Source organism: Molothrus aeneus, chromosome 5 (genome assembly GCF_037042795.1).
Source record: "Molothrus aeneus isolate 106 chromosome 5, BPBGC_Maene_1.0, whole genome shotgun sequence".
In the NCBI taxonomy this organism is placed as follows: Eukaryota; Metazoa; Chordata; class Aves; order Passeriformes; family Icteridae; genus Molothrus; species Molothrus aeneus.
In genome coordinates this window covers 4152559-4175680 of record NC_089650.1, presented here as the reverse complement: position 1 = coordinate 4175680, position 23122 = coordinate 4152559, and the positions used below count along the sequence as shown (strand labels likewise).

The window sequence follows — 23122 nt, the reverse complement described above, 5'->3', positions numbered from 1 at the left end:
TAAAGAGGATTTGAATGAAATTGAATGTACAACTAGCTCCTAATTTCCAAAGCATTTTTATGCGGGTTTAGCAATCTGATTCCTGTCAAACCCAATGACTGTCATATTGACGCAAATACCAGGCAATATTTAGAAAATTTAGGAAAGGTATTTTGCCAAGCAAGAGAATAAAACTCAACCCCTCTCTTTTAACATGCATTCCTGTAGGAATCAGAAATACAGAAGAAAGGGCAAAAGCATACTGAAGTGTTGACCATTCTAACAAAAATCATACTGTACTGGTCTTTTTTTGGATTTTTTTTTTTAAGTTTTCCACTGGCTGGAGGCTTTTGAAGGAAAGAAAAGACTCATCTTCTGTCTTGAATTAAGTTAGTTAATGATTAACAGAGCAGTGCAGTATGTGTGGTGCCTTTTAATTAAATCAGAAGAGACATGATTTGGACAAGATTTTAGTTTCACTTTGAAAGTTATTAAATAAACTGACACTGTTTGCTCTCCAAAAGTTCCTGGGAGCATCCAGTTAGCTGGTAATCCCTGTGCAGCCAGTGAAACAAAGCTGCTTCTAAAACACCTAAGGGCCAGCACCAGATAGTAAAAATGACTGGTCCAGTCAGACAGGGGCATAACTGAGCCTTAACCTGCATAGAGCAGGGGCCTGGTCTGAGGATCCACTTTCAGTTCAGGGATAACAAAGGTCCAAACTGAGTGTTTCTGGTCAAGTTTGCATTTTGAATACCTCTGAGCTGTTCAAGTGGCATAAGCTGTTGAACAGTTGGTGCCTTTGGTGGAGTTTGAATGGCTTTTGCTGGCTGAGTTTATGGGGTTGCTTGTTAAGTGAGATCCTGACTAGGGATTGGATGTTGCTCACCAGTAAAATTCAGAGTATCATAAGACAGGAGTTTTGGGGACAGGAAGGTCTCCATAAATTGGCCCAGCAGGAAAAGCTCTTCTCCTCGCAGAGCTGTGTGCACACATTCATATAAACTCTCCCGGCAGTGAAGGATCAAGCCCAAAGCCTGGGCTCAGACCCTGGCTTCAGACTGGAGCAAGACACTGGATGCTCTTGCTGGCATGTGGTGGCACACAGGGTTGAACAGATCCAACATTTCACACCCTGAGCTTGCTGTTGTTTACTGATCTGTCTGTTAAGGAGCTGTAGCTGAGGCCTTCACCCATGCCCTCTCAGCAGTAAAATCAAGGCAGAGCCTGTTTTGCCTGGAGATGCATCTATCATCTGTGTTTGTATCACACCCACCACATTGTGGCTCCTTCTGGCTTTTGTGGCCAAGCTTGAAGTGAATAGTTATCTATGCAGCACGCCTCAAATATTTAAGAAACAACAATAATCTCATATAAAACCTGTTGTTGAAATTACCTATTGCCAGGAACAGTTGGGGCAAAGAGAGCTTACATCTGCATTATTGGCAGCTTTATGCAGCTTTCTGTTTTGTGGGCTCTGCAAGTATTATCCTACATGGCTGTGAGCAGAAGTCCTACAAGTCTGGGCTTTGAGTGTTATCCTTCACACTGATAAAGCTGAAATTTATTAATAGCCATTATGATTCAGGTATAAATGAGAGACAGCAAATTTTCAAGTTAGAAAGCCAAAATAACAGATTGCTTTTTATTGCTGTGAGAACTGCCATGTGTCTCTGAGATGCATAAAACACAAAAGAATGGGCATGGGTTTGAGTGGGGAGAGAAATGGGCTCCTGCTCAGAGCAGGAGGGCACCAGAGTCTGTCCCTCACCTGTGGCAGTGCCAGGGCACAGGGAGAAGTGATAAAGCCTTTGTGATTGCTTCCTTCTCACACTTTCCTCCATTCCAGTTTTCTGGTGACCAGAAATTATCTGTATCCTGGTGGTTATATGGAGATTGTTGTTTGGATCTCCATGTTTGTTTGAAAGCAGTGAAAACATGACATAAAACAAAAACTGTGCTTTGGTGGAAATGGTCTCTCACACCCAGGAAATATGATGTTGCTTTATTTCTGGATTTCCCCATAAGTGACTGATAGAGAATGGAAACACCAGCAAATATGTTTTTCTATTCAAGTTTCAATTTACAGTGATAGCTCTTCTTGGAATATGATTTTAACACTTGTCTTGGAGTTTTTGTTTACTGTTACAGCCATACATGCAGTCAGTAACTTTTCTATGTGAAAAGCAGGATAATATTACCTCAAAAACTGAGGAGAGTTAGAGAAAATCAAAACTTCTTCCCTGTTGGGGACCTGACTCCTGCCTGCACTGTCAAAGTCCATCCTGTCTCAGCAAAGCAGGCATCAGATAGGATTGAATGCTGCATGGACTCTCTATGGGTCTCATCTGGAGCTACATATTTTGGAAGTGTTTATAATTGTGGGCTGCAGGCTCTTGCATTCTAATGTACAAGGCTTGTGCTCCCAATCCTGCAGAACCTGTCTATGCAAATAGTTCTATTGTCTGATCAGGCATTTGCTACTTGATAATGTGTCAGTGTGAACATGCAAATTCTGCTTGTGTGTGGCTCCATGATTTGCACATGCAGATGCCCAAACCTCCATATTTCAATTTGAGTATGTATTTTAATACATAAATCCACATAAATAGCTGGGTACTCACAGGTTTCATTGAACACGTTAAATTTTTTGACACTGCTGCTCTTTATGGGCACCCAAGTAATTATAAATATGGGATAGAGTTAAAGAATGAAGGGAAGAAGAGATATCATAGCTGTAGGATGGATTTAGTCTAGAATCTTGAAAGAGCTTGGCTTTTGTGGCCAAGCTTGAAGTGAATAGTTATCTTTGCAGCATGCCTCCAATATTTTAAAAATAACAATAATCTCATATAAAACCTGTTGTTGAAATTACTGTTACCAGGAACAGCTGGGGCAAAGAGAACTTACATCTGCATTATTGGCAGCTGGGTACTCACAGGTTTCATTGAACACGTTAAATTTTTTGACACTGCTGCTCTTTATGGGCACCCAAGTAGTTATAAATATGGGATAGAGTTAAAGAATGAAGGGAAGAAGAGATATCATAGCTGTAGGATGGATTCTTAGTCTTGAATCCTGAAAGAGCTCGAAAACTTACGACTGGGAAATGGCACAATCTCCTTTACTTGGGATATTTACAGCTTGACTTGGGAAAAAATATACACAGTAAGAGACAGCTCAGCATTATTTGATGACAAAGTACAAAATCTTGTTTTTATAAGTGCTCAAGAGATACACTCCAAGAGCTCATGTATGAGCTGCCAGACTTTACCTTCAGCATGTGATTTAATACACAAAGTGTTGTTCATCTGTGAAATAAATTCCCTGCTCACATGCCAGTATCCTAGAAGGAAATCTCCAAGGATGGTGAATGCAGATGCTTTTTGCCCTGTGAGATGCATCCACTGAGTTCCCTGCAGTGAACTCTATTGGGACATTTCAGAACAGACCTTAAAAAAACCAGCAGTTTGTCTGCTCCGTGAGAACATGAAAGAAACTGTGGCATCTTTCATTTTCCCAGGGAGGGAACAGTTAAAAATATTCTTCAAATAAGGAGCAGATGTTAATGTCATTAGAATGGATTTTCATAAAAAACATTTGTTCTCTTGCAAAATGCCAGTAGCTCTGCAAACTTCTCTACAAGTCTGCCTGCTTCTTTCAGACTTGTGGCACAGAGAAGGGGCAGTGCAGGGAGAGCTATTTACTGTCTCTGAAACCAATCAGGTGTGCTTCTGTAAGTTGCCTGTTTTAAAATTGCCTCAACATGGACCAAACAGCTAAAGAAACATGAAGGTATTCATATAACAGGACAAGAACAGTGAGCGTCACAGAGAATTCCCTGTTGGCAAATAGGTACAGAAAAGAATAAGGTACATATGGAAAGTAATGGTCTGGACATGTGCCTCTGTCAGGTTCTAAATTCACTGTCATTTCAAAAGAAACAAAGATTCACAGGCTTTTTTGATCAGCTTACTGAAAACTCTGCCTTGCCTGCAGGAATGGTTAAAGTAAAAATAACAAACAAAATATTAAGTGGCTCTCTGGATGACCTCTGGACATTCTTATTGTTAGTATGAGTAGACATTGGAACCTCCCAGTAATAATTTCCTTTTTGGAAAGCTCTCATGTCTCCTTCCTCCTCCTCATTTTACTGCTTTTAATGTTCAGAAAGTAGGAAAGGCCCTGTAGTTCCTTTCCTTGCTGCAATAGATGACCTTACTCTCTGCTAGAGCCATTTGCCTTGAGTTCATTGGCATGAACAACACCTCACAAGTGCTCTAGTGTGGTTAGCATTTGTTTGCTCTAGGTTTTTTTCCCTTTCTAGTGTCTTCCTTAGGGGTTTTGGTGTCCTAGATCTCTGAAGCATCAGGACATACAAGGAATGCAGGTTGAGACACGTCTCCTGCCCCATCATTTTTTTGTGCTTTAGATACCCATGTGAATTTTTGAGATTATCTGGGAGGTGATTTGCTTCTTCCTGCTCCATATGCAAGATCTTCACCTCAGGGCCACAGTGTACTGAAAGTATCCCTCTTGGTCAAGGTGCTGAAGTAAACAACAAACATTTGGCTTCCAAATAGTAAAAGGATTATGATTATGAAATGCAAGGATCTATAGCTGCTTCAGATCCTGCTTTTCCAAGGGGTTGCAAGCATGGCATAACGTGTTTCAGCTTCTTTCAGGGGAGCCAGTTCTGCACTGCTGTAAGCTTAGGGAGCTGCTGGATCCACAGAATTCTCAGAATCACTGGGTTGGAAGAGACCTTAAAGATCATTGAGTCCAACCCAGCCCCAACACCTCAACTAGACCATGGCACCCAGTGCCACATCCAGGCTTGGTTAAAGTGATTCCACCACCTCCCCAGGCAGATGATTCCAGAACTTTATCACTCTTTCTGTAAAAAACTTTTTCCTAATATCCAACCTGTATTTCCCTTGGTGCTGCTTGAGGCTGTGTGCTCTGGTGCTGCCTGGAGAAAGAGCCCAGCCCCAGCTGAGCACAGGCACCTTTCAGGAGCTGTGCAGAGTGATGAGGGCACCCCTGAGTCTCCTTTTCTCCAGGCTGAGCACCCCCAGCTCCCTCAGTGGTTCCTCACAGGGTTTGTGTTCCCAGCCCCTCTCCAGCCTCGTTGCCCTCAACAATGGGAATGTTTGGCATTGCCTTGGCTGAGCCCTCCTTGGGTGCTGCAAATAGGATGGTCAGATGGCCCTGGAGCTCTTGTTGAAACAGGGATCTTCCTCAGCTGGGTGGACTTTATGGTTTACGGGATGGGTACAGCTCTGAGGGCAGCTGGGGTGAGGCTCCTGGGCACTCCCCAAGACACCCACCCAGCTCTCCTGTGGGATATCCCAGCTCCACATGGCCCTTGCTCCTCACCTCATGCAGTGGGTTGGCAGACCAGAATTCCAGTGTATTTTATACACCAAAAGAATGGGGGGTTTGGTGTACTTTAGAACAAAGGGCTGGGTCTACAGAAGGTGTGCATGAATAAACAGCAACTTCATGGGGTACTGCAGGCCTGTTTCTGTGTGTGTGTAAAAAAGCCCTTGTACAGGGGAGTCATTCAGTTATCTAAAAAGCACAGGATTGTTACCTTTTCACAAAAAATCTATCTCATAAAAAACTGAGTGAGAATTTTTGGGAGGAAAAAAGATCCAGTTATTGCCTATGGAACTACAGCAGAGCATAAATTAATATCAGTGTCCCGAGCAAAGTGCAGCTGTTGGATTCTTGAAAGCTCTGAGGAAAAAGGAGTCAGGGTTGCTGCTCCCCTGGCCCTGCAGCACTGTCCGTGGCTTTGTGCAGAGGGTGGCCTGGGTGTCACTCCAAGGTGAGAGTGCCACCTGCTGAACCCACACATTCCTCCCCACAGACAGGAGAGCTCACAGCAGAGATTTCCCTTTGGGGTACCGATCCTTCCACACCCACGGCAGTAATTTATGAGGGGTAATAAGGTAACAGCCTGGGGTGGAGGAGCTGCAGGACTGCACAGTGAGTTGTTTCAGTTTGCTCACATTTTTGGGCTTTGAGGGGAAGGGATATGAGAGCCAAGCATGTGAAACTGGTAACTGATGGAGCCTCCATTTAAATCTGTTTGCATTTCAATTTCCTGCCCTGCTCACTGGATTACATGGAAGAACACTGAGGACAGTCGGTTAGGCTGCGTTCAGCTCCAGCCCCGGTTTTAATCCTGTTGTCAAACAAAAGATGATTTTACCTCGACTGCAAGTTGAGCTTGCAGCAACTCCCCACCTCCTTGGGTTGTTTGTGTTTAGAAATCACCCTCAGTCCTGAGCTGTCTGATCCAGCCTGACCTTTCACAAGTTAGACTGGATGCAAGTGCCTGCAAAATGCTTAGGCAGTGATTTGCTATCAAAAGGGAGCACTGTTCCCTGGACCATTATTTTGTATCTGAGTGCTCTCATCTCTCAGCAGGCTGGAATGTGACTTTCCTGTGAGCAAGTGCTTGCAAAGGCACCTCTGTGCAGTGCTGAGGCTGCTCAGATGAGCTGCCTGAGCAGAATCCCTTCTTAGGAAAGCTGAATGGGAAGCAAGAGTTTGTCAGGCAGCTTGAGCAGCTGAGGAATCTGCAGGAATTTCTGTAACTGGGGTCCCAGAAATGATGAGGAGGCTCTATTAGAGAGAATACAGTAAAAAACATAATCATAGGATCACAGAGCAGAGGGGAGGGGGATACAAGAGAGATAATGAGCTTGACAACAGGCAAATACAGAGTGTCATTCCAGGAGCTGCAGGACCAACCAAATGGTTAACCTGTGGGCTGGAAAGAGCATCCAATGAGTCTCACATGCCTGAAAGGATAATGGCATTTTTATTATCTCATTCCACGCCCTGATCATCCGTCCATTTGCTCCCTGGAGCTGCCAGCAGCTTGCACTGATTCATTCTCTGCAGACATGATCAGCAGATCACACTGCAGGCAGAACTTGTCCAGCCTTTCCAAGTGAGTGGCCAGTTTGTTATATCTGTATGGATTCAGCCTTTTGGTGCTGGGGTGGTGGAAAGGGCAAGGGGAGCAGAGCAGCTGGGAAGCTGCTTGAACTGGGAAATAAGCAATAGATTGGGGTTTTTTTGCTTCTTTTTTTTTTTGCTATAGTTTGCTCTGTTGTCTAAAATCTTTGTATTCATGCAGTTCTCTTACCTGAACTGCAGAATTCAAATTGTTCAGTGGTAGAAGGATATGTTGGGGGAACTGGCTGCTAACTGGAGTTCTGTTGGTGGGAAGTTTGCAGAAGTTTCATAGTTAGTGTGAAAGCTTTCGCATAACTCAGATTGCTTAATTCACTGAGTAAATAAAGTCCTCATGGCACATTCATGCCTGAATGTGGAAGGGAAAGCAAGAGGAGAAAATCAATTAGCCTGTGTAATATTGCCAGTAATATAATCTGCTTTATTCTGTCTTGTATTATTTTGTTGGTCTGCTTTACAAGTTGATGAGTAGGAAACAGGACACTGCTATATTTCTAAATTGCTGTGACTTATATAAATAAGGGTTTGGTTTAAAGATTGGGAGAGGTTTTGAAGAGCAACTGGGATTTCTCTGCCTGTTTTTAGAGTTTCCAGCATGAAATCCTGTGCTCTTGGAGGGAGAGGGAGCTCAGGGATTTCTGAAACTCAGCCCCTCCAAGAAGTCCCTTCCAGGAAACTGAAATCCTTCATTGTGATTTCAGAGACTGGGTAAAAAATAATAATTTAACTAAGGGCATGTCAGATGACAATTTTTTGTGTGTTGTTCTGTGGTGAAATACAGCCACAAGCCACAGTAGCCAGCCCTCCCATAGTTCTGTATGGGAACAGGGAACAGGCATGGGGGAGCACCAATTTCTCTGCACTCAGTGCAAGGGGAAAGCAAGGGAGGGGAAAGGGCAAAGCAGGTGAGATTTGGACACTTTAGTGTTTATATAATAATAATATATTTATATATATATATCTAATCATATATAATTATATAATTGACTTGTGATACCTGATGTGGGGAGCTGGCCCTGAGTCCAGGCTGGACTTCTGAGGTGACCTTGGGATCCTTTTTAGTCTGTGCTGGACCTGGTTTAGTGAGGTGTCAGGGTCTGGCTGTTTTGTTTAAAATACTGAGGGCCACTGGATATCCTTGCTGGGAGATATTCTCCTCCAGTCCTTTCTGGGCAGGAGAGGGAACCAGCTGTGTGCTTGGCATATCTGATGTGTTGGGGGAGTAAAAGCTGGGAGCAAAGCCTTAGCTTGAGTGTGAAGTGAGTTCACTAAAATCAGTGAAATTATGCCTTAGTGAAAACAATCCTTTTCTCTTGGAGTATGGGTAGCTACTGTAGTGTTGTTTTCCTGTATTTTGAGAGTCCTGGGTCCTGTAACAGCTTCTAACAAAAGCAGACACACCTTGAAAACCAGACATGGGTTTCTTTTGTCAAGACTCACAGTAACATGCTTGGGGAAGAAAAGCGAAGTTCTCTTTGGCAAGGACTCTGAAGAGAAATCAAATGAGCGGCAAGAACTTGGAAGCTGATTTATTCCCTTGTAACAAACATCTCCATGACCTCAGGCCAAAAGAGGGAAGACACCTTTAGCATTATCCACAAAGGTTTCTTCAAAGCATTGCTCAGAGAAATACATGATGAAATACTGCCCTTCCCAGGCTGAGGCATAACGTAATCATTCCAAGGGCTCATGGCTTCTCAGGACATTGCAGGGGAAAAGGAGCATTAAAATCCTTATAAGTCCACTCTCTGGAGACTCTCCAGGGAAAAGGAGGAGGCTGTTACTGCATTATTTTGAATGAGGTACAAGGTGATTGTTAACTTCTTGCAAATGTCCTCTAATGGCCCCTTTATATGATCATTTCATCTGCGTCGTTTAAAGATATTTTCTGTGCTTTCAGTGGACTTGTGGTATTTGTAGAAAATTCTGTAATTGCTAGATAGCTGAACATAATCCTGTTAGCATTTGATACGCTAGAAATTAAAAGCAGAAGCTCTCACTGGAGCCAAGAAATTCTGGTTGGCCTGAAAACATGAAGTCTGTTTAATGAATGTATAGGGATTGGCTTGGCTTGCTGTGCTGGACACTAAAGTGTTTACTGTGCAAGTTCCTAGAGAAAACAGAAGTTCTCTTTGCCAACAGGTAGAATATTTTCTTCCAGCATATGATAGCTTCTGTTCAAACTCCAGTTTGGTTGTTGGAAGCTCAGTTTTTTGCAGCATTTTCTTTGTATTGTAGATTATATTTTCTGTATCTTGGCTGGGTGTTCAAGACTGATTTCAGCTAATTTTTTAGGAGATGAGAAGGGTTTAAGAGGACTCTTCCATAGATAGCAGTGGTGTTGGTGGCACTATGTTATCTGGTTAATTCTGCTCCAAAAATTGATGCTGATAATTTTCATTTGAGGCATTCAATCTTCTTCTGGTCTTCTCTTTTGACCATGTTCTTCATCCCTGTTCCCCAGTGGGCAAAGGCCTGAATCCTTAATTTGCAAAAGCCTTTTCACATTGCTGAGGTAATACAAGGACATAATGTAATTACAGAAATGACACACAAAGATGTTTGCCTGTAGTGAGGATATTTTTCTGGTTTGGAAGCAAAGAATCCCAGTCTCAATTTCTGAAAGTGGCTCTTCCCCAGCAGAGACAAGTCTACACGAAGAACTGAAACATTTTCGATTGGGAGTTTGTGTGGCAGAGAAAGGACAGGTCTATAGGGAAACATCTGAGATTTTGGAGCCTACTTGCCTCAGTGAAAAATCTTTTCAGCTTAAGAAAAGCTCTCAGGAGCACAAAGCTGGAGTGGAGTTTGGAGCATCCACCTCAGTCTTAGTTCGAGACTGTGTGAACATCAAGCATCTAAAGTTTTGTCAGAGAACAAGTGACTTGGAAGAGTTTAATGAAAATTCTGAGCTAAATTCTCTACCCTGTGCAAGCCTTGGTTCAGGCCAGGAACTTGCTGGGAATCCAAATGCCTGAAATGAGCTGTGAGAACTGCTTCTGATGAAAGGTAAATTTAGTAAAACCTAGAAAATATGGGAGAGTTTTGGCCAGAGCTCTTTCAGAGCGGTTCAGAGCAGAGCTGGTTATGAGTTCATGTCAGGTTTCTGAAATTGGCTTTGTCTAAATTAAAAGAATAGGAAATACTTTATTTTTAATGAATTTTTCTACACCTTCTACATAATAAATTAGTGAGTTTTTCTAAATAAAAAAAATCTGCTTTTAAAAAATCTTTTGATTCCAATTGACCTACCTTCAAAGAGAAAAGTAAAAAGAAAAAAAACGTATATGAAAGATTTGCTTTCCTGTTCCAGTCTGAATTAAAAAAAAAAAAAAAACAAACAAAAACCCAGCCCTGAACATTTTCCATATCACTTCACCCTGACAAGGGTATTTGCTTCTGCTTCAGCAAAACTAGAAAATTCATTGTTAGTGCAGATCTTAAATCCAGATAGTTCCTCCACAGCCACACTGTTGGCATAGGTGTTCAACCAGTGGAGGATGGGGTGGTAGAGCTTTATCCTGCTTCTTCATACCCCTGCCTTCCCCTTTCCTGCCAAACCTGCACTGCCCATCCACCCTCTTCCCAACTCAGAGTAAAACAGGAAAAACTCAGGGAAATTCTCTGGTGATTAATTTAGGCCCTCTTTGCTTCTCAGTTCATATATATGTACATATTTCCATATAAAGCAGATGAAGTCAATTATGTCCAGTAAATTAAACCCAATGCTTAAAAATGTAACCAAGAAAAACACTTCTATCAGTCATTGAAATAATTGAAACATAGAGGCTCAACTTACTGTAACTTTTCACTCTACCCACATTTTACTTTGTAAAAAACATTTGAAAAACCCTTTCTTGCACTATTTTCATGTACTGACTATTTGATTTATATTTTGGGATGTGTAAGCTCTTAAATGTGGTGAAAAAGTCTCCTTGAGTTCAGTAAGGCAGCTTGCATGTATAAGTGGCTGCAGAGCCAAGTTTATAATTATATATCTGTATAATGTTAGCCTTCATACATTTATCCATTCCAATTTTAATTCTCCATTCCATAAAATCTATGATCAAATTTTGGAGCCCAAGCTAAGCTGAGTTGTCCTTTTTAGTTTAGGACTGAGCCCTTTTATTCTCCTTCTGTCCTTTCCTTTTATTAGCTGCTTTCTTTTTGTGCTGATGTGCAGCACATATTGTTAAAGGCACTTATTAGAGCCGGAATTTTACAGCATGGAGACTGTCCTAATAAGGGAAAAAACCAGCCCTCAGCCCTTTATTGGTGAGGTAAGAGAAATCAGGCAGTGGATAATTTTTTTTTGCTGATTGAGAGGGATAAGGTGCGGTTTGGCAGGTACCGCATTGGTTTGGCATATGCTGACACGGTTCCTCTCTTCTGCAGCTCAAATCCTTTGCAGAGCAGGCAGGGAGGGCTTCCCCCACTCCCCCTTTTGCCTTGCTCTCCCCTCTTCCTTCTCCTTTTCACAAGTGCTCAGCTGCTGCTGTGCAGTCTCACCCTGACACTCAAGCTGGATGTGGTAACGAGACATTTTTGTGAGTCCAGCAGTGCAATGCTGTAATCACCTTTTTGGGGAACAGCAAGCACTTTGGAAAACTGTTTTCCATGTGGGCTTTTTTTTTACCTCTAAAGCATTTGAGCCATTTTTGAAGCTGTCAGAAAAAATCACGCTGTACTCCAAAGTATTTCAATATAATGTCTCTCTTCTCCAAAACCCACTATTGAAGAAAAGTACTAGCTGCAAGGTTTAGTTGATGGCTCATCTGTTTTTTCCCTCCAATTGCTTTGGATGTGCATTTTGAATGCCAGAGATGAGCTGCACATCCCAGGCTTAAGTACAGGCTTCACATCTGAACTCAATGTAGTTCCTTGACTTTTAAGCTGAATTATGGTGAACAAAGTTTCAAATGAGGGCAGAAGCTGGTGTTTTGGGTTTTTTTGTTCCTCAGTCTCTGTTTATCTCTTGGTAAAAGAATACTAAGCCAAGTATTGGCTCTGCCTAAATTCACTTTGTGCTGCATCAGGAGACTGACATGGATGTAAAGCGGCTGCCCCCTTTCCACCTGGTGCTCTGGTGTGTTTCTTTGATTGTAGGAGGAATAATGGTCAGCTTAGTAACTAATACCCAGTTTTCTCTGTCACTCTCTTGCTTATTTTCTTCTGAATGCTGTACATTTGCTGGCATCACTTGTGAAGCAATTTTTTTCCTCTGCTCCCCACCGTGGTAATCCTGGAGTACATATCCTGTCATAATTGAGGTTAGCTTACTGTATGGAAAGGATGTGAAATACAAATGGATAATAATAAAACAGAAAAGGAAAATAAACAGCTTTAGTAGCAGGGGTTGGAGGTACCAGTTCACATTAAGCAAAATATACAGATACACCATTAGGTATGGACTACTCCCAAAAGCTTAACAAACAATCTTTTTTGGGGGATTGGTAGGGTTTGGTTTTTGGGTTTTTTTTGGTTTTTTTTTTTTTTTTTGCAAGATGCCTGTTTGTGTTCAGACCCTCCCTCAGCCAGCATTTCTCTTGAAGATCAGGGACTTGGCTTTGTCTTCTTTTTTAATTTCCATCCATCACTTTTCCACATACCTTGACTAAGCAACAGTGAGAAATATTCAGTTTCTCATGAGCAAGACTGGCTCCAGCAGAACCTGGCCTACCAAGTGGAGAGGATTAACTCCCTGCAAGAAGTTTCACTGAATCTTTTTCAGATCACTTTCAATTTGCCTTATACCTCTCTTTAGCAGGATCTGGTCCTCCAGCAGGTCCTTGAGGCAGATGTTGCTGTAGTACAGAACAAAAAAATAAAAGATGATTCTGGTTCCAGACTGAACATGATTGAGAAATATCTCCTAATTGTGTGCTATGTATTTTAAAAAATTAAGAAAAAGGCTCCTGGAGAAGCCATCCATGTACATTTGTTTTTCTTCCCACGATTCTTCTGGAAATGTGGAGGCCTGTCCTAGAGGTGTGTCCTTGAGACCAATGCACTTGACAGTACAGGATGTAAAATTCTGGCTTCTGTTTGGTTTGCTGAAGCCAAATTGCCCACAGGCCTTTTCAAGCATAAAAATGTATTACATGTTTCTGAACAGGAGGTTTTTGGCTTGCCAGATTCCATCTGCAATTCGTTCAGCACTGGAGTTGCTGTGGTGTGATTACAGAAATACCTTTTAACATCACAACTGTTGCTGTCCTGACTCCTGCCTTACCATGGGTTTTTGGTTTTTTGGGGAGTTTTTTTGGTTGTTTTGAGTTTGTTTTTGCTTGTTTATTTGTACTTCTTTTGTTGTACCTGATTTAGTGGAGTTTGTGACTCAGAAAGAGGATTGTGGGATGGGTGAACCTCACAAGCTCAATGCACTGTGGGTTTCAGCATCCATAAATGATGTATGCCACCATCATCACAAACTGATGGCCATGGTGGAACCTGTGCAGTCTCTTGGGTCATTTTCAGGTTGTTCCTGGCTTTCCACCTCCCATGTGCTGCAGTGACATCCTCCATTGTTAATTGTTTCCTTCCCCCCTTTTTTATTTTTCCCTTTCAGTCATCTGTGTTTTATTTGATTATTTTGCAAAGCCCAAATGAAATGTGTTCTAACCTTACTGTATTCTCTTGCACACTGATGTCTATAAAAGAATCCCATTTTTAAATCAGGGTGTGTATTCTGTGTTACACTCATCTTTCCTCTGTGAAGCCTGAAGTTTTTTTTTTAGGATTCTTTGTCCTGTAAGAGGAAAATCACTGGCATGTGCTCTGGGTGTGTAAGATGGTGTTGTGCATCTTGGCCTTAGTCATCTCCCTCCTCCTGGAACAGGAGTGGTCAGGCACATCGTATCAGCAGTTTTCGTTCTCAGGATTGCAAAAAGCCCAAAAACCTTATTACCAGAGGCCACATCTGTTTCCAAAACCAGCTAAATTTTTACTTTAGTTAGAAAGATGAAGTTTGAGGAATAATTTTCTCCTTGCTCCTGCATCAAATTTGCCATAAAGGCTGTAGCAAAGCAGTGTTGTTGTTCTCTGAAAACATAGCTTTTACTCAAGGCTTACCAAACTTAAGTAATGGTAAAAATCTCTCTTAATGCTGTAGCAGAGCTATCTTGGTGTTCCCATGGCCCTTATCTCTATGGCTGTGAAATCTTCTCACTGACTGCATGTGCATTAGTGATAATTTGCAGCCCATTCAGCTGGGAACAAATATTACTTTCTTGCATCTCTAAGAGCTGCATTTGGTCCTTTGGCATTTTGGGAAAGCCATGGGGTTAATTACCTACCTGGATTCTTCTCTGTTTTTCAAACTCACCCAACACCCTCTGAAGGGCTGAGGTAGGAGGCAGTGTCTCCCACCCAGCCCTATGTTTATTGCCCCTGAACAATTTTGGGTGGTCGTATTTTGAGCAAACTTTGGTCAAGTGTCCTGGAAACCTGTTTGTGTGTGATTATAGCTGTGCACCAGCACTGGCAATCTGTCTCTTGCTCATCTTGAGCTGGCAGATACACCCCTAAGTACATCCAAGAACACCTCATGGTAGAATTAAGATAGCTTGAATTAAGAATTAAATTAAATTAGGAATTAAAATAGCTTGAATTTAGAGCAGTCTTAACTTACTTTTCCAATTGAGTGTTGCTGATCCCTAGACCTTTTTGTTACCTTGTAGCTGTTAGTTATCTTCTTCAGAGAGATAATGACCATATTCTTGTTTACTCAGTAATCTCAGTTGAAATGTGGTAACATTTCAACTTGAAATGTTGAATTCCTACTCCATTCTGTGTGAATAGGAATTCAAATTCTGTTACACTTCTCTTAATTCTTTGTTGTGCCAAGTATTTGTCATTTTATGCTGCCAAATCCTCGCTTTACAAATGTTGTACTTTCACAAAAGTATATTAAATGTAAATTTACTATCCAGTACTTGTGATTTGGCCCCTCCCAGTGCCTTTCAGGCTGCATGACTTAAATTCAGTGAGAACTTTGATGAAAGGATAGATGGAATTGCATTTCCCTTGCAATGGCCTTGGTGTGTGTCTGTGAATGGCTCCAGTGGATGGTTGGGAAGAGGATACTTGGATGAGCAGTGCCTGGCTGGATCGAATGTAAGGTCTGCTCTCTGGTGTTATTTCTGGGATCCATCTGATGTGAAAATGTTGTAGAAGTCTCAGTGACACCCCAAAACACTCTGTCTTGCAGTCCAGGTGAGAGAGGGGAGAAGTTTTGACTTTGAATCGAGACCAATCCTGCAAGAGTTGGTGTTGGAAGGGTTGGCTGGAATTCAGGTCAGTCCCATCCCCCCTGTGGGACCAAAGAAGGAGCACTGAGAGCTGTGGAAATGAACAGAAGCATTTCCATCTGACTTCCTGCAGTTTCTCTAGGACCAAAACCTGTCTGGTGCAGAGCAGGGATTTTCTCACTCCACCAGCTTTTGGGAGTCCTGCCTCACGAAGTCCTACTGAGCTTTCTGTACCTGTAGAAGCTTGAGAAGCAGAAGGGTGTGGCAGCAGGTCATACCTTGTTTCCACTCCTTGTTTCCCAATGATGATCCCATTTCTTTCATACTTTCAGGGATTGAAGTGTATCTCAGTTCAAAACCAAGTGCTCCAAAAGGTTCCAGACTGTGTTGAGCCCTGCTGACCCCTGTGAAATTCTGAGGTGCTTTTGCAGTGACAAGGCCACAGGATCCCCTGGGTTAAACTTGCTTTTGGCCCTTCCTTTCCTATTTCCCAGCAGGCAAACCTCTTTCTTAAAAAATGTAGGCTACTGACTTGGAAATACCTAGCAACAGAAGGCTTTATTTAAAATGTAGAGGAGAGCCAGGCCATCACTTGATCAGACAGAGCTCAGGGGAGCATGTCCCTTTGTTCAGTATGCCAGAAAAAGACATCTCAGGATAATTCTGTCTGTGGCTTTCACTGACATGATCAGGACATGGGTATCCTGATAATATCTATCTCAGGGTAATTTCTGTCAGAGCAGCAGCAGAAGTCAGCACAGTGCAGCTGTTGGAGATGGGGCTGGGAGGAAGGAGTTCCCATACCCACAACCACTCCCTTCAGAAATTGCTGGAAGAGCTCCTTGGAGCTTCAACAAGTTTTTGGAGCAGGTGTGAAGTAGTGCAGCCAAAAGAGAGCCAGATCCGCTCTGTTTAGGCTAAAAGTAGTACATTCATCCACATATCTGTTTTTTCATTCCATAAACTGGCACTATAGTAGCCATGGTACTCACCACACGGAAGTCAGAATGGTTGCAAGGATTGCTTAACATTTGTAAAACATGTTGAGATCTTTTCATGGAAAGAATTTAACCAGTGCCAAGAACTAGTATGATAACAAGGGGGAAATAGCCATCAGTCTGCTTTCACTTTTGGAATCTAATGGATTATACCAGAAGCCTTGGCTTAAACATCTGTGGGTTGTGTACATTTAATGATGAATTTCTTGATTACCCTCTCTGTAAAAATGTCAGTGAATCTGTTGGACAGCTTTGCTTCTTGGTGATGGAAACTGGTGATGATCACGGCTTGTCTCCTCTCATCTTTGGGATCAGGTCCTCTTTTGGCAGCCCTTGCAGTCTGTTTCCAGTGGTTGTATTGCTTTCTTATCACAGCTGCTCTTTGCTGTCCTTCCTGTCTTGTTGCCCACCTGTGTAAAGCATTTTGCAACTGACTGGCTATTGAAACTATTACAATTACTGACTGGCTTCCTTTGTGGAGCTGCTGTTCCAGAATGAAACTGAAATTAGCAGCAGCACCAACAAAAAGGGTGCCACAATAACTGCTGTGGTTTGAAATCACACTGAATATTGCACCCTGTCCCCATATCTCCACAGGGCAGTTTCTCTGTGTTAGGTGCCTCTTTATAGCTGCCTAGGTCCCTCTGGAAGTCTCCAAGCTGAGGGTACTTTTAGGGCAAGCAAATTGTTGTTTTCTTGTGATTTCTAGTTTTTATCTGGATACTTCTGTGAACAGCTTATAAATTGTGGATAATTTGTTAGTGAGTCTTTGAAATGGAATAGGTTTTTGTTGGATGCTAGAGTTCTGTGAAAAGGTTTGTTCTTTCCCCCTGCACCCCCACTTTTCAAAGAACAGTGGCTTTTGGATTTGTATTTGCAGTGTGATTAATCAGCTCTTGTGAGCTCAGTCAGTTTCCCAGACAGTGTCTCCAATACTGAGTTTGGTAATTTCTTACGAGTAACATCTCTGGAATAAGGATTCCAGTGAAGCAATATGAGAAGAACAAGCACATCTAAGGGAAAACTAATTGAAAGGATAAAGCCAGGATATTTTATTGTGTTTGTGTGGGTGTAGTTACAATGGCTACGTTTCAAACCTCCAGCTGTTTAATTTGCACAGTGCTGTTATACGATGTCTGCAAATTGTTGTACCATTAGTGTGATGTTCCAAGTGCTGTACATGACCCTGCAGATCTGTACAGGCCTGTTTTATGGAAGGGTTCTTTACCTTTCATGAAGGTGAAAGACACATCAGGATTAGCTTTCACAGGGATTCATGGAATGCATCTGCGCCTAATCCTGTTAGCAAATGACGGGATCTGCACTAATAACTCCTCTGCTGCCTCACTGAAAGTGTCTCCTAATCACCTTGGCTGTTGACAGTAGGCTTCTTAAACACCTCAGAAAGAGAGAGATGCTTGCCCATGCTAAAAGCAAACAGCCATGAATTTCCCTTGAAACAAAATCCACACCTGCGCAGCATCCGTGAGTTGTGTGCGTGGGGAATCAGTACCAGAAAATGTTGAGACATCTGATTTTCATTAATTTTTTTTTCCATTCACCACATGTTGCAGCACTGGATGTATTTGTAATGCCATATATCCCCTCAAGTGGTTTATTTGAGTTAGCATAAGGGTTCACAGTCTGCTCTGTTTTGGTGCATGTTCTGGCCTTGCATTTTGTCTGCTATCCTGTTTGTGGCATTTAATTCAATAGTCTGCTGTGCTATGTTAAGGCTGTGTCCTCCTAGTGCATATTTTATGCTGGGAAGAGTGGATAAAAAAAGATTATTCTATTATTATCTGAAGAATTATCTGGTAAAATTATTTTTCCAGACTCCCTGTACATGCCTTGTACTTTGTTGGTCAGCACAGTGTTTGGTGTATTTCTGAAAGCTGCAGCAGACATCCCCAGGGACCTGTCTGGCTCTGAGCAATAGTCATTTAATGACAATCTCTAGTCCCCTGGGAAAGACAGAGCAGTTTTGATGCTTCACAGAGACCAGACTAATGCTAACACCCATACCTTCAATGGAGCAAGCAACAGAAATGCTGGGTTCTGGCTGTTTTTAGGTGTTTCAGACCACAGAACACTTCAGTCCCGGCTGAGGTTACTGAGTGATGTGTAACCTGGGTAGTCACAACCTGCTGTGTTAGTTTCCCTTCCACCAGTCATGGAAGGTTTTGGTTTTCCAGGCCCTGGACAGCCCTCTGCAGCTGGCTGGATGTTGGTGACAGCCACTTGCCCTATCCTTGCTATTCCTGGAAGGATCTATGGATCTATTTCCCTTTTCCCTGTTCTCCCAGGATTTCTCTATCAATGTTCTCCACCCCCTACTGCAGGGATCCATTTCCTGTGGTCTGTCTCCTTTCTCCCTGCCCACAGTCCAAGGACATTTCTTGTTCCTATGCTACAGACCTAGCCTGCTATTCCTGCTTCCACATTCCTCCTTCCTGCCCCACTTAGAATCTCTGTCCCAAATCCAGAATGAATTTCAGGGTTAGTCCTAAATCAGAGACAGCTGGTTTGGGCATGAAGCCATCCACAATCTGATCCACCCCAGGCATGGTAGCATTTCACTGATAGAGGAAAAAACTCCTTCAGGGTGGTTTCAGCACTACTGGTGGGCATTGTCCTTGATATCAATCCAGGGGATGCTGGGAATTTTCTTCCTTTCAGGACTTGCCCTCTGTAGAGTCCTGGCTTGTGGTCCTTCATTATACCCTGCAAAGAGAAGAAACTGCACTAGTGCAAAAGGCAGTTCTGCTCAGAAATTTGTCATCTTTGAAAACCACAGCCTTGTTCCATCTCCAGTTTCACAAATCTCTTGTTTTGTCAGGGTGGATGGTGAATAAATATGTGCTGGAAGTTGATTGTGAGTAGATTGGGCATGGTGATGGAGGATTAGGGTGTGTCACTGAGGTTGGTTTGGATATTAATGTTTCATTCCTCAAATAAGTGATTCTCTGAGTTAACTTTGTTAGTCTTTGTCCTTACATGATATTCAGTGGAGCAAGAGCAGGTTGAAAATAAAGAAGCTTCGTGTGTATGAGACCTCATCCTCATGGTCCTGCATTTCCTTTTAAAATGCAGCAATCGTATTAATCTTTGTGGAGGAAATGAAGTGGAATTGTTGGTTTGTTAAGAGTTTCTCTATTTCCTAGAGTGCTGCATTAAAGAAGCCTTCAAAACTGGTAAACAGGGTGAAAGTAGATCAGCAGATGAAATTGAAGGCTGGTTTCCAGGTCAGGAATTCATACATGATTTATTGTAATTCAGTTTGTGCTTGCCTGAAATCATCAATTTGTTTTTCTTTGCTAATTTCTTAGGATGCAACTTTGAAATAAAAATAAAAAAGTAACACCAGAAATTATTTTTTTTTAAGTTGAAACAACATCTTTTCAAAAAATATTGCCTGCTGCAGCTACTGGGCTAAAAGGCACATTGAGTTAGGTCTTGATTTTGGATGCAATCAGTAAGCTAGCAATTTGACATATACAATTGCCTTGAAAGCCATATTAAATATAGCAGCCCAAAACCAGAAGAAAGAAAACTTCTTATTTGTCTTTGTAGAAATTGTGGATTGTGCATTCTAGGGCAAATCCTGTAAAGCCTGACTTATGCCTCAGCTAGGCAAGATGCCCATTGTTCTCAAGTCATGTGCCTGAAATATTACTTACTGGGTAAGGCTCTGGCATAAATTATTTTGGATTTTATATGCAATAAAGCACTGGAAGCTGGAGGTGGTGGCAGCAAGCAATTTGCTCCAGAGTCAACAAATACCACGTTAACCACAGTGGTATGCACACTGATTGGGATTTGCTCCCACTTTTTCACGTTTGGAAAAGCAAGCTTGTTTTGTACACTTTTTTTGCATGTTTGCCGTCTCTGCCAGGGAAACAGAGATCTGGGTGAACTCCACCAAGCTTCAAGGAAAACAGTAAAAAATTATCAGGTAGAAGGCACTTGGCTAATTATTGTTTTCTGCTCTTTTTTTTTCCTGTTTTCTTTTTTTTTCCATGTGAAAATTCTAAATTAGAACGGATTGGATAAGCTGCTCTGTCACTGGCAGGTCAATGCCATGTCTATTGTTATGCAGTAAAACTGCAGAGCATTAGGCTTCACATATTGAGAGAATTATGTGCTTTCCCCCTGGTACATTTCCAGCAAGCACTTTTATCTAAATATAATATACGTTGGAGGCAAATTTGACATTGTTTCGGTAGCGGAAGGGTTTTACCCTTCATGTTTGCAGCCCTGTGTTGGATTTATGCTGAGGTGCTCAGAGGCAATTTACCAGAGCTATGTGGCTGTGGTTGCAGAATCTGCTTGCATTTCATATTATGAAACAGATCATCAGTTTTAAGCCATGAGGAAAGGGAGAAAAAGAAAAAAAGAAAAATAGGCTGGTGCATGAGTCATTCTGCCTTTGTGCAGAGCGATGCTGTGATGGTACAGATGGATCTAACTGCGAGGCCCAGGTTTAGGGCTTGGGTCTAAAACCAAAGGGACTCAGCTGTTACGAGCAGGAAAAAGGAAAAGAGACAGGGCATTGGACATCTTGGACATCTACAAAACTGAAATTTGGAAACCAGTAATTTGGGAAGCCAGGGACTTTCCTAGAGGCTTCAGCAGCATCCCCAGCAAAGAAATCAAATCTCTGGATGGTTTTGGCATTAATTACTTGATAGTCACCAAGGATTTTTGTTGGCACTATGGAGTCCTTTCTCCTTGTGGTTTCTACTTTGCATGTCACTTTTTAGCTTTCATTCTTCGGTGTGGATGGCTTGCACCTTAGATTTCAGAATCACACTGTTAGAGGGATGAATGCACCTACTCTTTCCTTACCTGTATAAAACCCCAAATGTCAAAACCATCAAAAAAAGAAACCATAAAAAAAATTTCACAAACTGAACCTCTCAGAAGGCCTTTTCTTTCCCATGCTTAACTGTTTTGTCATGTAAACAAAATAACAATCTCCTAGCCAAGTCCTTAACCCAAGTAAATAATCCAAAGATTTTGCTCAGCTGAAACAAAAAAAGTGCTCTTAAAATGGCAAAAAGTTTTAACCTTTAGCTATTTTAGCTTCCTATACATAAGTGTTGGTGGAATTTCACCAAGCTATCTACAATGAACCCAAAAATCAGTATTATTTTGCAGTATAACTTCCAAAAACTTCCATCTTAATGCAGAGATGCAAGAGATGGATGTTCCATCATTTCTTGTGTGTGTAATTATCCTCACTGTTCAAAACATGTGCTTAGTTTCCAGTTTTAATTTGTCTGGGTTTCATTCCCAGCCATTGGTTAATTTTATCCACTTGTCTCTCCTACATTCAATGTGAAAAGAAAGAGGGGCATGTCAAATTGAGAAATATGTGAAAAATATGGGTGTTAATAGCAGCATTCATGTACAATATTGGACTGAGAACTGTGGTGGCATGGCTGCATGTTTCCACAATAATCCCCTGTTTTCACTCACATCTTTTTGAAGCATGAACATTTTGGACTGAAATTCTGCTCATTCCCTCATAAAAAAATGAATCTTCTTGAGCAGGTCTGAGCAGAATGCTGGCAGCTCTCACTGAATGATGGAGGAATGATTAGAAAAAACAGTTTTCCCCACAACTGCCCCCCAACATTCAGCACATTTTTAGGTATGATTTGAATGAAATACAGCTGAGATTGACACGCAAAGATTGGAAGAGAGAGGCAGAGCCTTCTGTGGAAGCATGTACCCTTGTTATGGTTTTATTTTTTATTTGAGGTGAAGATTGATCAGTTGTTTATATTCAGGTTTTGAAGTGTGCCTATCATAACACAAATTAAGCAAACAATAAAAAGACTAAAAACATATTTCATCATAAATAAAATGGGACTGAATGTCAACAGTGACACAAAGAGCACTCCCCAGTGGGTATTTTAACAAAGTCCATCCTCACCCCACCCATCCTTTCAGGAAGAGCCTGGGTAAATAGAAAGACTTTCTAAGAGCACAGAAGGCCAACAAATTCAGCTTTTATGGGCTGAGTCTGGCAGTGAAATCTGTCATTGAGGACATTTTACTGACATCCTCCATCTGACATAAATCTGGAGACACAAATCAGCAGATATCACCTCAGCTGCTGTGGTCTTACGTAATAAAGGGCAGAGGTCTTAGAAGTAGGTTAGGTTGCAAGCTGGAGGTGCAGCAGTTTGGTACAGGATGGATGATCTCATTTCTTGGGATGGACCACAGGCGAATTCAATCTGTAATACATGTAAGAGCTCCAGGATAACAAAGCAGTGTGGGAAAGAGCTTGCTGAATAGGTGCAATTGTGTCTAATTGAGTCCCTGTTGTGAGGGCACTGCTGAGGATGCAGGGTGTTTCTGCAGGCATAAAAACCAGACTGACATTTGAGTGAACCATGGAGGAAAGAAAAGGCACATATGAACTGCTTAAAAATCTTAAAGGCTTTTGTTCCATTTGGAATTTTTTCATGTATTTCTGACTCTTGAAATGGAGTCAGAGTTCAGACCCACAGCAGTTCTGTCTCCCTGCCTCCTCTAGAATGGAGTAGTGGGATCCAGCTCAAATTAGGCAGGTTTTTTTCTACTCCTGTGAAAAATGAAAAAAAGAATTTAGGTTCATCAGGTTTATTTTTGACTCACTGAGGGCAGATTGTGCTACAAATTATAAGATTTCTCTTTAATCAGAATACACACTCTTTAGAATGGAGACCAGATTTTGCCCAATCTTCATAAATTGCCTAGTGTAGAAGCCCATGAGCTTGATCAGGAAATTTCAGTGCTGTCATAATTCAGAAAATAATAATAATGTACTAGTACTGGGCAAGGAACTCCAAACCCAAAGTGCCTTAGATAATGCTTGGGCTGATTTGAGGTTTCAAGTGGAAACCAGTT

At 41.8% G+C, this 23122-nt stretch overlaps 1 protein-coding gene across 8 annotated transcripts in view; it reads left to right on the top strand.

The window, feature by feature from the left end:
- The window catches only part of CALD1 (caldesmon 1), a 172215-nt gene that overhangs the window by 115725 nt on the left and 33368 nt on the right, over positions 1–23122 (top strand). Inside the window, exon 1 of one of the 8 annotated variants that reach the window (XM_066550475.1) lies at positions 6731–6946. The exons of the other annotated variants lie outside the window; for them this stretch is intronic. Coding sequence (XP_066406572.1) covers positions 6900–6946 — 47 coding nt within the window. The 5' untranslated portion in view covers positions 6731–6899. Of the gene's footprint in view, positions 1–6730; positions 6947–23122 lie in introns of those variants that run through there. 8 annotated transcript variants of the gene reach the window in all.